Consider the following 15,334-nt stretch of genomic DNA (forward strand, 5'->3'; position numbering starts at 1 on the left):
GGAGAAGAACTGACCCCCTGCTAACAGTTTGTCAGGACATGACAAGGAGTACGTGTTGACCATTGACTGTGGTGGCCTTAAAATTGCCATGAAGGCACAATTCACCAGAGGTTTCTTAATGATGACAAAGGGTATGCACCATTCACTGGAGGAAATGGGAACCACAGCCCTGAGAGAGCCAAGCTGGTCCAGCTTCTCCTCCTTGACTTTTGAGCAGAGGGCCAGGGGAAACTGTCTAGCATGAAAAAAAATCTAGGACTAGCTGACTGCTTCAAGGTTATGTAGGCTTGAAAGTCCGCGATACACCCTAGGCTTTCCAAAAAAATCTTCTGAAGTTCTGAGCACAGAGATTTCAAAGACTAATACAGGACCTCTGCAGATACCAACTGTATGGAGTCCATGACTGAAAAGCCAAAGACCTGAAAAGCATCAAATCCAAAAAGGTTTAAATGTGAACATTGTAGGTTAGGCCTTACCATGACTGTTACTGACATTAAATGAAACAACAAGTTTACTGTTACCAGTCACAGTGACTGGTAACAGTAAACTTGTTGTTTCATGTAACCAAAAAGTTTTTCTGAGCTAGCATCATGGATGACAATAAGGGTAATAGATTTAGTCACTAATTTATGGATGACTCCTGCCATGAACTGCCCAAGTGAGAGGCTTTGCTGTTTACAATATCCCCTGAGGCACCTGTTTACCAGTGACAACTGTGAAGTGTGAGGTCTGAATATGTTTGGTCATTAAGCAGGAAAACTGCCACACTGGTATCTACTTGGAGGCACAGCTGTAGCAAGGGAACCAGAACCTCAATAAAAAGCTTGTTGGCGTTGTGATCAGGAACCACCCCTGACAACAACTCTTCCTGAATATCCACATCCATGTTCTCTGAGGCTGCACTCTGTGCAGTTGATTGGCAGACTACCACAATGTGCTCTTTTTTCGACACTTATGACAGACAATCCAATGCTGGGGACACTCTGACCTGTTGTGTTTGAAGTCACACAACACACACGAAGGCAACAGGAAGCAGCAGCTGAAACACTGTAAACAGGTTGTGCAGGAGCCACCGAATCAGCTGCTTGGACAGCTGTGATGTCATCCTCCCTAAATGCAGTGGACATAGATGGCCCACACTGCACTGATGTGAAATCACACCAGGCTCCCAGTTTCTGACCATCAGCATGAAAGACTTCATACAACTGGGCAATCAACAATACCTCTTTGAGGGAGGAGTTTTCTGATTGGAGGGCCCATTGCCTGACTTCCGTACCTGGGGCAGAGAGCAGATCATAACATCGTGAACTGTGGTGTCTGCATATGACTCTTTTGACCTGTCTGTGACAAAATGACACTTGTGTCTAAGGCTGTGGAGGATTGCAGCCCAGGCAAGATAAGGCTAATGGGGCTGCTTCTGGCAGTGATAAAATTCAACCCTAGTGGTCACAACAGGTGTGTGGTGGTCATAATAGGGAGACAGCAATGAACATAAGGTGTCAAATGAAAATGAGGGAGGTTCCTGCAACAGGGTCAGCTGTCACAACAACTGACACAAGGTTGGGGTAATCTGTGAAACAAACAGTGCATGACAAACCTCAGCATCTGTAATGTGGAAGGCTCAAAAATGCTGCCATAACCAGTGTTTGGATACCTCCTGATCTTCCACCGCCTCATCAAATGGTGGGAACTGAGTAGGAAATCGAGCTGAAGATAAAGATTTGAAGAGCAGTGCTGACTGTGATGGATGAAATTCTGCTGTTGCTGCACAAATGTTTTAATTGGAGACCCCATGCCACAACAAAATGAGAAAAGCAATTGTACAACAAAAAACATGTCAGTATGTTCTAATCCCACAAAGGAACATCACATAGTGACAGACATAACAAACTTTATTAAGTCTCAAACACAACTTATTATAATAGGTACACTAGTCACAGAGTGACACACAATACTATTCAGATATCACTTATGCAGAGGTAAACATGTGAGTGAGTTAGAGCCAGCTGGGCCCATCTCTAAAAGCTGTCAACTGGTGGGTAGAGTGTGCAGACAAGATGCTGCACACACATCCACAAGTGGTAACCTCTGACACTTATCGAACTTCTAGCTGCATCTGCTGACTTCTGTGTCATGCCTTACACGTGTGCACCTGGGTCTCTGTTGTCAATCTATGTGGGTCAGTACAGATTGGAGCATCTGAATCCAGCGCTGAATTGAGCTTGAAACAAACCAATTCATGTTGGTCAAAGGCCATGTCAGGTCCCATGGGAGATCAGAATTGCTTGTCCATATTTTCCTGTAATGTGACTGCTTCATAATGGACAGAGTAAAGAAAATTAGCCAAATAAAGCGCCCTTGGGTGTAGCTGATTGGTGGTCTGATCCAATAATTGATGCTTGGAGCCAAATATGGTAAATGACAGGTGATCTATGTCTACATACGTACTCTGCAAGCCACTGTATGGTACATGGCAGAGGGGATGTTGTACTATTAGTCATTTCATTTCTGTTACAGTTGCAAATAAAGCAAGGAAAAAACAACTGCCTGTGTGCCTTCATATGAGCCCTGATTTCTGTTATTTTAACTTCATGGTCCTTATATTAAATGTAGGTTGGTGGCAGTAAAATTGTTCCATAGTCGGCTTAAAATGCCAGTTTTCTAAATTTTATCAGTAGTGTTTCATGGAAATAATGTTGTCTTCCCTCCAGGGATTCCACTTAAGTTCACAGACCATCTCCATAACACTTGTGTGTTGATCGAACCTACCGGTAACAAATCTGGGGCAGCCTGCTTCTGAATTGCTTTGGTGTCTTCCTTTAATCCAACATGGTGGAGATCCAAAACACTTGAACAGTATTCAAGAAAGGGTTATACTAGTCTTCTATACAACATCTCCTTTACAGATGAAATGCATTTTCCTAAAATTCTGGCAATAAACTGAAGGTGACCACTCACCATCCCTACTACTGCCCTTAAATGCTAGTTTCATTTCATATTCCATTGCAACGTTATGCCCACATATTTAACCGACGTGACTGTGTCAAGCAGCATACTACTAATGCTATATTTGAATGTTATGGGATTGTTTTCCCTACTCATCTGCATTAACTTACATTTCTCTACTTTTAGAGCAAATTGCCATTTACCACACCAACTAGAAATGTTGTCTAAGATATCTTGTATCATCCTAAAGTCACTCAATGATTGACACTTTCCTGTACACCACAGCATCATCAGCAGACAGCTGCACACTATGTCTGCCATTTTATTTGTGTAAAAGTGGTCCTATCATGATTCCCTTGGTCACTCATGATAATATCTGTGACTAGATAAAACTCCTGTCCATAAATGACCAATTTAAATTCTTGAATTGCCTAAATGATAGTGGGAGCCCACTACTCTATTTGGAAGCAGCTTTACTGAGAAGTGGGTAATTTTTTGGAAGCGTATGCACAGACATCAATAGGTGAAACAGGTCTTACTTATCTGAATTAAGAGAAATCAGTGACATCAGCTGCTTCTGGGCTTTGAAATAAATCCATAGACAACAAATGGAAATTTTGTGCCAGACCAGGACTAGAACCTGGATTTCCAGCTTAACGTGAGTGATCGCCTTGACTGCCTTGGCTTTTTTGGGACACTACCCATCTAACCCAAATTCCCATGTTACCACCCTGATTCTGACAAAAGATCAGACAATTATTTCAGTGCAGATGCACATTACATCAGAGCTCCTGTGGGAATTGGGGTGAGCTGCCAGCAGAAGGAGAGTGGATACTGATGCTACTTGCATATGACAGGATGGGAGTGTGGGTTGAACGGGAAGTATATCAGGATAGCTGAAGCTCAGTCTGCCTGTGGCAGTGCTATGGTACAGACATGTGACTTTGTTCCTCAGTGAGGCATAGCTAGTAAGTGTTTGTGTTCACCAAACAGGACATTGCCAATACTGTGGGGTACAAGTCAGTTTCTACTACCAGCAGCAGACCAAAGATATGCATTGTCAATCACTGTGTGCACTTCAGTAGATCAGTCACTCATTGGGTTTGCTTTCACTCGTTGGGGTGTATTTGCAGCAGAACTACTAAAACATACCCATTCAAGTTTTTCTTTTGCCTTACCTGTGATACGTTGCCTGCCAATGGGGCCAAGCACTGCATCTGTGATGAAGGAAATGATATATATAGCTGAGCAACGACATTGCTGCCAACATGGCCCATCACTGCTGATATAGCTGCTTTCAGAGTTGCCCAGGCTACAGAGCAGATGAGGGCTCTGCTGGAAGTAGCGCTGACATCCCATATGACAAGCACTAGGAAGCTGGCTGCCATGACATCTTCTTCCATTCAAAACAAATTTTTATTTGTGGGCTTGAGCTATGGATCCAGTTTTCTCAGTACTTATTTTTCCATTTCCAAATCAGGCATAAGCCACACTATAGTGTCCCTGATTAAAGAGTCCACATAGTTCTGCCTACATGAACATTTATCCTTATAGGTTGGCAGCCCAGTCTCCATAAGATCAATGCAGATCCTTTTTTTGCTGCCAAATTTTAACCTGGATGCTATAACATGTTTCTTCTCTCAAAAAATGTTCTTGTAATGTATAAAATATTCTAGACCACTCAAGTTCTACTGGATTTGTTAATGGCTCTAATTTCTATATTAGACAATACAGTCCAGTATTTCCTGACAGAATATGGCTGCTTATCTTTTCAAGTCCAGAAATTTGAAAAGCAAAAAAATATAACTTCATCATTGGCATTAAGCATTCCACTCTTCAGACTGTTCATTAAATCATGTTGTTCATTAAATGATGGAAAAACCATGTATGTGGGTGGTATAGGAGACATTCTCGCTGCATTCGCTAATGCTTACACTGCCTGTAATATAGCTGTAGTTAGTTCTTGATAATCCGGAGTGATTTGTGTTTGTGATCATTGTTGGTGTTTCCTGTTTGAAAACCCACAATCTTGCTTAAGTACAAAAATGTTCATTGTTCAGTGTGCACACAATATGGGTCCTGTGTCATCACCACTCTGTAAAAGGCAAGCTACACACATAATTAACAGAGGCTCACTGCAGTTTATTCAAAACAATAGATACATACAGGATACTGCAAGACCTCTTACGTCCTTATCCCAAAGCAAAGTCCAACCATGCCGTATCAAAGTTCTACCTATAACAAATAAGACTCCACAATAAAAGCACCTCAGTCAAACCGATAGCACACTTACCACTTACTTCACAGACTGCATCACAACTTATTCAGACTGGTCCTGGGCCAGCTCGTATGCCATAGTATGGGGCATTCCTGAAGACAAGTACCCTGTAGGTAATTGTACCACAGCTAGTGACAGTAATGTTGCACTAGCTGTTCAGTTTCTATAGTGACATTGGGTGGTGCCACTACACTCTGAAACATCACAATTTATTCCTTTCCAGATACTTTGAGAGCTCACAGAATAGTTCAGCTAACACTTATAGTGTTAAGTTATTTGTAACCAACATGATAAAATATGATCTAAATTCTTTACATTAGCATCAGAAAAATGTGTGCAATAACTTTTACTAGCATGCCATGATATGAATGCAGAAAGCATTTAATTGACAGATATAACACTATTTACATATGCTTCCCACAGGTGTACAATGTCATCCCCTCAATTAGTGCCATCACTGGCATCAGTCCTCAGAGATATCTTTGGAGGACCTGCATAGCATTTCACATTGGACCACGGGTCATAATAGCATCTGTATATAAAATTCATTACCGCTATCTGCTGTCAAAGCTGTATAGTGAACCAAATGCCACAGCCAACAGGCTTCTGAATCTCTGTTACTGGCTGAACATGCTCGAGATTGGAGCTTTGTGTGGAGTTACGTATGTTTCCAATCGAGAAAACTATCGTAAGTATTCTTATGAATTCATTTGGAGTCCATATGCATAATTAATGAATGAGCTATATGTCTGTTTCAAAACCAGTTATGTTTCATTAAAAAAATCTGAGTTGTGCATTTTTAAAGGTGTCAAGTTTTTGATATGTATTTCTTATTTTACAGCTGCACATGAAAAAATATTCATCACTTTTATGATTGGATCATTAAGTTACATGCTTGTGACCTTGAAAGTTTTCAAAATGGTTAAACCAACTATGACAGAAAGTGAAAGGCGTTCATATTTTATGAAAAAGGTTCTGTTTGGAACATCTATTTGCAGTACTGCTGGACTGTTAGTCTTCTTCCTCAAGCATCGACTGTTATGCCATGAAATGGGTGAGTAAAGCACACAAACACCTGAACTTAACAGAGAAGTGTGAGTTCTTGGAAACAGAAATTGATTTTATTATACAGAGAAGAGAATGAGATATACGTTTAAGAGACCACCATGGACTCTAACATAACTTATTGGAAATAATAGCCAGCAGCCTTGCCACATTGGTAACATCAGTTCATGCCTGATCACTGAAGTTAAGCAAAGTTGGGCTCAGTTATTACTTATATTGGTAAGCATCCAGGGAAATGCCCTTGGCTGACAGACACAAATGTTGCCAAAGTGGCTTCCAATTGAAAGACTTATGCCAGGCTGGTGTGTCTCATGACATTATTATTATATTATTGGAAATAATGAAGCCTTTCTCTCTTCAACTCAGTACTAAATCTTCGCTATTGCAACCCGTCAATTCTTATGTTCAATAGTCACTAACAAGGAAGTACAATTGTTTTGCCAATGAATATATCCTGTTGTCATTTTCTGGATCCAAAATATAAAACAGTGTACAAGTATAGACCAATTTGCCACAAATAGAGAGACTATTGGGAAGTAGGCAGGCACATAAATAAGTACTGGTTTCAGTTGGTGTGAGTGGAGAGTAAATGGAAGTGCAAAGAGCATGGACACAACAGAAGGATACTGGAGGGGGATAAAAATAAGGTAAGGGTGTTCCACCCTATGCTGATTGAGAGAATGACCTGCTCACAGTGGAGAATGAATGTGGGTTAGCAAAAGAGGGCAGAAGGAGGTGATTTGAACAGAGAAACTGCTGGGAAAATAATGTGAAGGGGGGTTCTGAGAGCAGCCATAGATATGAAGAATTGGATACCAAAAATTATAGTATGGGATGAGAAAAATAAAGCTAAAACAAGGGAATATGAAAAGGTAGTATGATAAGAAGGAAGAGAAGTCATAAGGAGGAGACTGCAAAGGTTGCAGAAGAAACCATTACCGGACACTACATTCTCCAACAGGATGAAATAAGATGATACAGTGGTTAAAATGATGGATTAATATTCTGTAGGATTGAGGGGAAAGTCTTCACTCAACCTTCTTCATTTACATTAATAGACTACTCCATCAGTTCTTGGTAGAATATTTTATACATTACAAATGAAAAAACACATAACAGTGTACAACATGAAGTTTTACATAATATCCACAAAGAAAAGACTATGAACTACTTAGAAATAGTGGAAATTAATAAACATATGTCCACTTTTCCATGCTTAGTACTCAGTTCCATTACTCACCACTTCTAACTGTGTATACTACTAATAATCTCACGTAAACCACTTTGTAAGTTACTTCTTCCACTCAGTTGCCCAATTTTTCCTTCATTTCAGTTACTGTAGTATCACTTTCCATGTTAAAAATATTTTACTTTGTATAATCACTGTGCTTTCCATTACCTGCTTAGTCTCACTTGTTATTGTACCTGTTTATAAAGTTAGAGATTTTAAGGACAAGATTATATTTTTCAGCTATCACACATTGCCAAATTTTACTATACAAGGTGTTTGTTTAACTTGAGATAACTAAGTATCTCAAAAATATCTAAAATATGACACATGGTATGAGAAAATGTTCTGGATGAACACTTAATATTAGTAAAGGCGTCATCTGTCTGTGTTACAACTGGCCACCTTCTAACGAACCTCCCTGCGTAGGTGGGGTAAATGGAGTAAACATTGTATTTTCAAATGGAAACTCCACATTGTTACTGTATATTGGGATTCTATGACAAACAATATGTATGGTTTACTAAATTGCGATGGTGATGGCTTGAGGCATGGAAACAGAGGTCAGTGTGCATAGATTTTCTATATACACTGTGATCCATGGATATGTCTGTTCTTCTCTTAACCAACACATCAAGGAAAGGTACTTGGCCATTTTTATCAAGTTCCATTGCCAATTCTGTATTACATTGGATGGACTCTATAAATGTTTCAGGAACTCTTGATGCTTTTCTGCTCCAGATGGTCACACTACAAATGTGTCATCCCAGTACCAATAGACTATTGTCTATTGTTCCATGTATAGGTTTGTTATGACAGTTGATAATGGACTATCCATCCCCATACCATTGGTATTTACATAATATTTCCCATTGATCATGAAATAAATAGATTTCGGGATGTGCCTAAAAAGTTCTATAAAATGTTTGTTAAACATTTCCGCAAGTAGCTCCAAGGAATCAGAAAGTTAAACTCTCATGAAGAGGGAAACTATGTAAAAACTGACATAATATCCAAATCCTGGAACTACAATTGACTGAGGCTGTGTACAAAGTCAGCTGACTTGCAGATATGGTATCCGCACTTCTCCATATATTCATTGAGAATGCACTTCATATACTTTGCCAGTTGGTATGAAGGTGTGCCAGTGTTAGAGGAAGTGTTTCCTTGTGTACCTTAGACCATATAGTTCTGGTAGCACTGCTGTCCATGTTTTAAAACCCTTATGGTGTTAAGTGGCAAGCCTGACTCACTGAAAAGAGTTATCCTCTTCCTCCTAATTTTATTTGTAGGATTCACATCTATCTGTATGTATGCAACAGCATTAAAGAGAAACTTCCCTGCAGATTAAAACTGTGTGCCAGACCGAGACTCGAACTCGGAACCTTGCCTGTTTCATATCAGCGCACACTCCGCTGTAGAGTGAAAATCTCATTCTGGAAACTTAACCCAGGCTGTGGCTAAGCCATGTCCCCACAATATCCTTTCTTTCAGGAGTGCTAGTTCTGCAAGGTTCGCAGGAGAGCTTCTGTAAAGTTTGGAAGGTAGGAGACCAGGTACTGGCACAAGTAAAGCTGTGAGGACAGGGGTCCGGCACACAGTTTTAATCTGCCAGGAAGTTTCATATCAATGCACACTACACTGCAGAGTGAAAATCTCATTCTGGAAGCATTAAAGAGATCTAAAATCTTCATAGTGTAGTCCATACATGATATTAGGACTGTAGCATTGCTATTTTCAGCTGGCAGACTACAGTTTCCTTGTCCTCTCAAAGATTTCTCTGTGTTAGTCATTCTCACTTGGAGGTGTTTGATATTAGCAATGGTGTTTTGGTAAGTGCTCTACAAGTTTCAAGGTAAATCCCTTCTGCTGCTTCTGGTTTGAGAAAAGCCCGAACATGCTCCATGTAAATTATGTTATCTTTTGGTAGCATTTTTGCATTGGTTACAAAATTTAGTCTTTTAGCAGAGATCTTCACTGTATTTTAGTCCAGATGTTTTTCACTGTGGCCATGCAGATGTTACCAACTGCATTAATTCTGCAGGTGACTGTCATCACCCCATTCCCAAGAATCTGCAAAGATAGAGGTGAAGAAGCTCTTTTGAAGTGACATCTAGCATTCATCAAGTATAGTGAAATCTCTTTGGCACTAGAGCTAGGCTTACATGATGCGCAGGCATGTTAATGTGATGTTTGGTTTTAGCGAGCATAGGTACAACTAGTTCACCTCAACACCTTGTTAGAAATGTCACCGTACTTGGGAATGGATTGATAATATGACGGGGTCACAAGCAGAATCAGTGTAGTTGCAAACATCTGCACACCAGAAAGCAAAATTCAGTTGCCTGCACAATAAGCCATGACAAGATGTAGGGAGCCAGACTGCAATTAATCTCACCGACAAACATCTGGATGAGAATACAGTGAAGCTCACTGCAAAAGGGCGAAATTTTGTGACACTCTAAAAAATGCTACTAGCAACGGATTATATCATTTCTATGGAGCATATTCTGACTTCTTTCCAGCCAGAAGCAGCAGAAGAAGTTCACCATAAAATCTGTGGAGCATCTACCAAGCAGTTATTGTTAAGATCAAAAGTCTCCAAGTGAGAATACCGAGAAATATTCAGGAGAATAAGGAAGCTGTAGTTCTGCCAGCCAACAAGGACAATGCTACAGTCCTAATATCATGTATGGACTACAATAAATAGATTTTAGATCTTTTGAATGATGCTGCACATGGACAGATGGATGATGAACCTATGAATAAAACTGAGAGGAATTGATGATTCTTCTTAATGAGTCAGGCTTGCCACGTAACATCGTTAAGGGTCTTAAGACATGGGCAGCAGTGCCCCCATGACTATGCAGCCTTCCTAGCTTACACAGGGAAAGAATTGCTCTAAGACCCGTAATTAGTTATATTGGTGCACCTACATACTAGCTGGCAAAATATCTGAACCACATTCTCAGTGAATATATGGAGAAATGTGACCATCATATCCATAATTCAGCTGATTTTTTACATCACCTCAGTTAGTTGTTGCTCCAGGTGTGGATATTATGGTCAGTTTTGATGTTGTCCACCTCTTTATGAGAGTTTCAATTTCTGGTCTCTTGGAGCTACCTGCAGAAAAGTTCAACAGTTGTTTCACATAACTTTTTAGGTACATTCTGACATCTACTTATTTCCTATTCAAGAGAAAATATTTTGAGCAAAAACTAATGGCATGCAATGCATAGTCCTTTACCATCTGTTGTGGTGAACTTATACAAGGAACACTTTGAAGCAAAGGCACTAGAATCCGCAAAATCAATATTTTTCTATTGGTACATGGACACCCTTCTTGTAGTGTGGTCACATGGAGAGCAAAATCATCAAGACATCCTGAAATATTTCAGTTCCATCCATCATAATATAAAATCCATGATGGAACATGAAAAAGAGGGCCACCCACCTTTCTCAATATGTTAGTTAGAACACTGTGTATATAGAAAACCTACACACACTGACCTCTATCTCAAAGCCTCAAGCCATCACCATCACAAAGAAATTTGATGCCAAGGACTCTGGTCCATAGAGCTCAAACACTTTAATACAAGAAGAGTCTTCCCAAAGAATTACACCACCTACAAATTGTGTTCTGAAGGAATGGGCACTCAGAATGCCTGAGAAAGAACATGAGATGGAGACCAAGGAAGAGAAACCAAAAATCACCTATCTACCTTATGCTGGCTCTATATCCGGAAAGATTGGTAGGCTCCTAAGGTAACACAGTATCCAGTGTATTTTGCTCCCTTCACTAAGGAAAAAGTATTCTTTGTGATGTTAGAGATGAGCTAGGTCACATTCCATGGGAATGTGATCAGAACAGTCACAGAGAGATGCAAGGAACATCGGCAGCATACTCAACTAAAACAACCAGCAAATCAGCTGTCACTGAGCACCAACTCGAATAAAGTCATGAAATGAAACATGATGAGACCGGTATTGTGGTGGAAACACCAAGTATCTGGGACAGCATAATTAAGGAGTCACTCAAAATAAAGATGTCAAATAACCTGTTAATCAGAGATGAGGGCTTCAATTTAAATAATTGTTGGGGTCCAGCATTCAGTTTATTAAAATCTCACCAGCCATCACATCTACCAGAGTTAGAAAATGCTGAGAGAATTTGTGTTTCATGGAATATCAGTGTGAGCTCTGAGAAACAATAGAGTATCAAAGAGCACAGTGGGCATCTGGAATCAATCTCTGTTATAAATAGTTGTGTGAGACCAACAACAGTTCACAGCCCAATTGGAGTCCAGACAGTGAGCACACATAACAGCAAAACTCACAGCGCTTGAAGGAGTCTGTCATCCAAAATTATTATTCATAAAATGGAAACAACAACTAGCCAGAACACTTGGAAACTCACTGTTAATCAATCAGGCCGCTACCACCTGAGAGATCACTCATAATGTGTCTACAGGAGGTGATTCTTCAAAGAACTGTGGGGGAACCTCTTAATTACATCTTGAAATGTTCCTTTCAACTGTTCATAGAGCTTTTGTGGTGTCACGCAAAGTCTTACATGTGTCCGCCACTAGATCTATACCCTCTTAGTGCTGTGTGACTTGCAAACCATACCAGTGCTGTATGTACACTCTTGATTGACAACCTCTTCATATACAAAAATTACATCAGCTGATAACTGAATGCCAAATAATAACAAGCTTAGAGAAACATTAACACTACTATTAACTGTCCAAGTACAGACTGCTGTCACTTGCAACTGAATGCACATAAGCAAGGAGCTGATCTGACTAGAGAACCTTTGCATACAGTGGAGCATATTCAAGTGGACGAGGCTGGCATTGGCAGCGGCCCCAGGGTGCTCATATTTGCCAGTCGGGGCATAGGCTGTGGTTGACGGTGGCACACATGCTTTGCCTGCTTGCTGCTGGCACCATATACAAATGCTACAGTGGCAGATTGCATGAGCTCGCCTCCACATCCCTCCCCTCTACCACAGGGCTGGCACCACAGTCATCGACACCCAAAAAAGGCGGGTCACACCGGTCAGATCACTCTTGGTAGGAAGTCGGATGGTTGAGGAAGCCACCTCATCTGCCCAGGTGACCTGACGATAATGACATCAGTGATGGCAGAAATGCAATGGCAGCTGCACAGTGACAGTGTTAGCAAGCATCAGCTCATCAGCACTGGAAGAGGCGTCACCCTCACAGGGATTGGCCATCAGCTGTCTCCAGCCCAGTAGGGTATACGGGCAGAAGTGGCCTGGACGATGGTGCTCTGGCTGCAGCAATGACCCCTCCTCTTGTGGGTGCTCCGTGGACCGTGGAGTGGCAAGAGAAGGAGGCAGCAATGAAAGAACATCTACCCGGTGCTCTGACGAGTGGACACGTCCGGGCAGCCACCGTCGAACACCACTCGAGGGTCTGGGGTGGGCAGTAGCTTCATCTTGACATCGTCAACACGCACCGGCACATCCGAGGAAGGAGCCTCTGTGGCACCTGGATCCTGAGAGAGGGCGGTGCCTGCACGAGGACCCTCTCAGTGTGTGCCACAGCTGCGATGGGTCATTGGCCCACTGAGTGTGTAGTTGATTCCGATAGCAGGTGGCGACTGATGCCCCACCGGCATCTGCGGTGAACATTTACTGGCCACGGTTGTACCAAACTGTAGCAGTAATGACCCACTTGTGGGGGCTCTGCAGACTGTGGAGTGGAGAGATGGAGGCAGCAATGACATATAAATGTCTGCCCGGTGCTCCAACTGAAGGTGTGTGCTCAAACTAGTCACCCACAGCATATCATGAAGGGTGCAGGTGCACTACAGGCTATGGCACAGGACTGAGCTGGTGCACCAGTATCTGGGGTTGTTGGCTGTGGAGAACCTCCACTGGGCTGTGCCCGTTCAGCAGAGCGGTCTTGTAGGTGCTTAGGAACAGTGTCCATGGCATATTGCTATGTTCCACTGCACCAGTGGGGGTGAAATAGTGCAGATGTGAGATGAGTAATACCATTCTGGATGCAGAACATCCGTGAAATCATTCAATCACAAAAATCTGTGTTAGAGCTCAAACAGTAGCTTCTGCCAAAGAGGAGCACATGTGCATGTCATACAGGTAAATTTGACAGTGTGTCCGTGTGGTCCCACGGCTGATCAAGTGTGGGCCACAGAACAAAAGTTCATGGGGCAAAGAGGGGGTAGGCTGCCTGATGCCTGGCATACTGTTTGCACTCATGGACAAGCTTATCAACTATAGAATCAATGCCAGGCCAGTAGACAAGATGCCTCACTAACATTTTCAAGTGGCTTATGCCACAGTGGAAAAGTGCATTAATCTGGGACCATAGGTCTGGGGAGATGACAATGCAAACTTAATACGAGTCCTTATTAAGGAGGAGTGTTCCTTCATCCACCACCAGGCCCATTATGAAGAAGGAAAAAATTGCAGAGCAGGCCCAACTCCTTAGCAGGCTGCCATTTGGGCCAACCTTTCAGCACAAAATGAGACACCTGACGGAGCTCTGGATCTTGCAGGGTGGCTTTCTCTAGGCACTTTCCTGTGAGTGGGAGCCTATTGAATGCCTGGTACACATTGTTATCAAACTGGAAACACACAACTTTGTCACATTCTGAGTAAGGACCAGTGGATAAATGTGACAGCATGTCTGCATTGGCATGACAAGCAGTGGGACAATAATGAATCGCATACTGTTGTGTATTCAAAATAAAGCTCACTACTGAAGATTTTGTGTGGTCCTAAACAGAAATCAAGACTGGGGGCCGAAAAGTGCCACAAGCATTTTATGGTAGGTGGTGAGATGGAGTTTGTTTCCATAAAGGAAATAGTGAAACTTGTGGACCGGTTGGCAATTGCCAATGCTTCCTTTTCTATTGGTGAATAATGGCATTGAGCAGCTGTCAATATCTATGAGGCATATGCTGGAGGTTGTTCAAATCCATCAGCTTCCCTATAAGAGAAAAGTGCCCCAAGCCTGTAGTGGGATGTGTCTTTGGCAAGAACCGGATATTTACCCATTGTTGAAGAACAAGCCATGGGGAAGACATTAATCACAACTTGGTGTGGGCAAACACCTTGTTGCAGTCCACTGACCAAGCAAAAGGAATACCTTTCATTTGTAAGCTGTTAAAGAGATGAATGACATCTGCTGCATTGGGGATAAATTATGAATTAACTCATTTTTCACAAAAATGTTTGGAGTTCTCTTAGGTTTCATGGCTTCAGAAATTGGCAATAGCCATTAGATGATGCTGCATAGGACGGATGCCATCTTTCAAAAGAACTGGGCCCACATATCCTACTTCTGCCTGAAAAAACTTTGACTCCCACAGGTTGCTCTTAAGGTTTGCCTCTTGAAGTTTGGTGAAAAGAGTCTGAAGGTTGTCAAGATATTTGTGCCATGAGGATTGTGACATTAATGTCATATAGATAGTTTGCACAACAGTTGACATCACATATGAACTTTCCTAAGAATCGCTGAAACATAGCGGGGGCACTTGCAATGTCAAAAGGCAAGTGCATGTCATGGTACAATCAGAACGAGGTGATGATGCCAACCATAATGTGTTGGGAAGTGGAATCCAGATGAAGCTAAATCAATTTATGAAAAATGTTCACTATCTGCCAGTTTTGCAAGGTTTTTATCGGCCCACAGAATCAGATAAGAATCCACTAAAGACTGAGCGTTAATGGTAGATTTGAAATCTCCATACAAACGAAGTATGCTGAAGATTTGTGAATGACCATCAATGGCGTAGCCCGTTGTTGAGCAGTGACTAGT

General features: G+C 41.6%; 1 protein-coding gene across 1 annotated transcript in view; it reads left to right on the forward strand.

The window, feature by feature from the left end:
• LOC124622135 (post-GPI attachment to proteins factor 2-like) overlaps nucleotides 1–15,334 on the forward strand; it is a 157,084-nt gene that overhangs the window by 87,324 nt on the left and 54,426 nt on the right. Inside the window, exons 3-4 of the mRNA XM_047147759.1 lie at nucleotides 5,648–5,912; nucleotides 6,066–6,278. Of these exons, the coding sequence (XP_047003715.1) occupies nucleotides 5,648–5,912; nucleotides 6,066–6,278 (478 nt within the window). The remainder of the gene's footprint in view (nucleotides 1–5,647; nucleotides 5,913–6,065; nucleotides 6,279–15,334) is intronic.

This window comes from Schistocerca americana, chromosome 7, assembly GCF_021461395.2.
Source record: "Schistocerca americana isolate TAMUIC-IGC-003095 chromosome 7, iqSchAmer2.1, whole genome shotgun sequence".
In the NCBI taxonomy this organism is placed as follows: domain Eukaryota; kingdom Metazoa; phylum Arthropoda; class Insecta; order Orthoptera; family Acrididae; genus Schistocerca; species Schistocerca americana.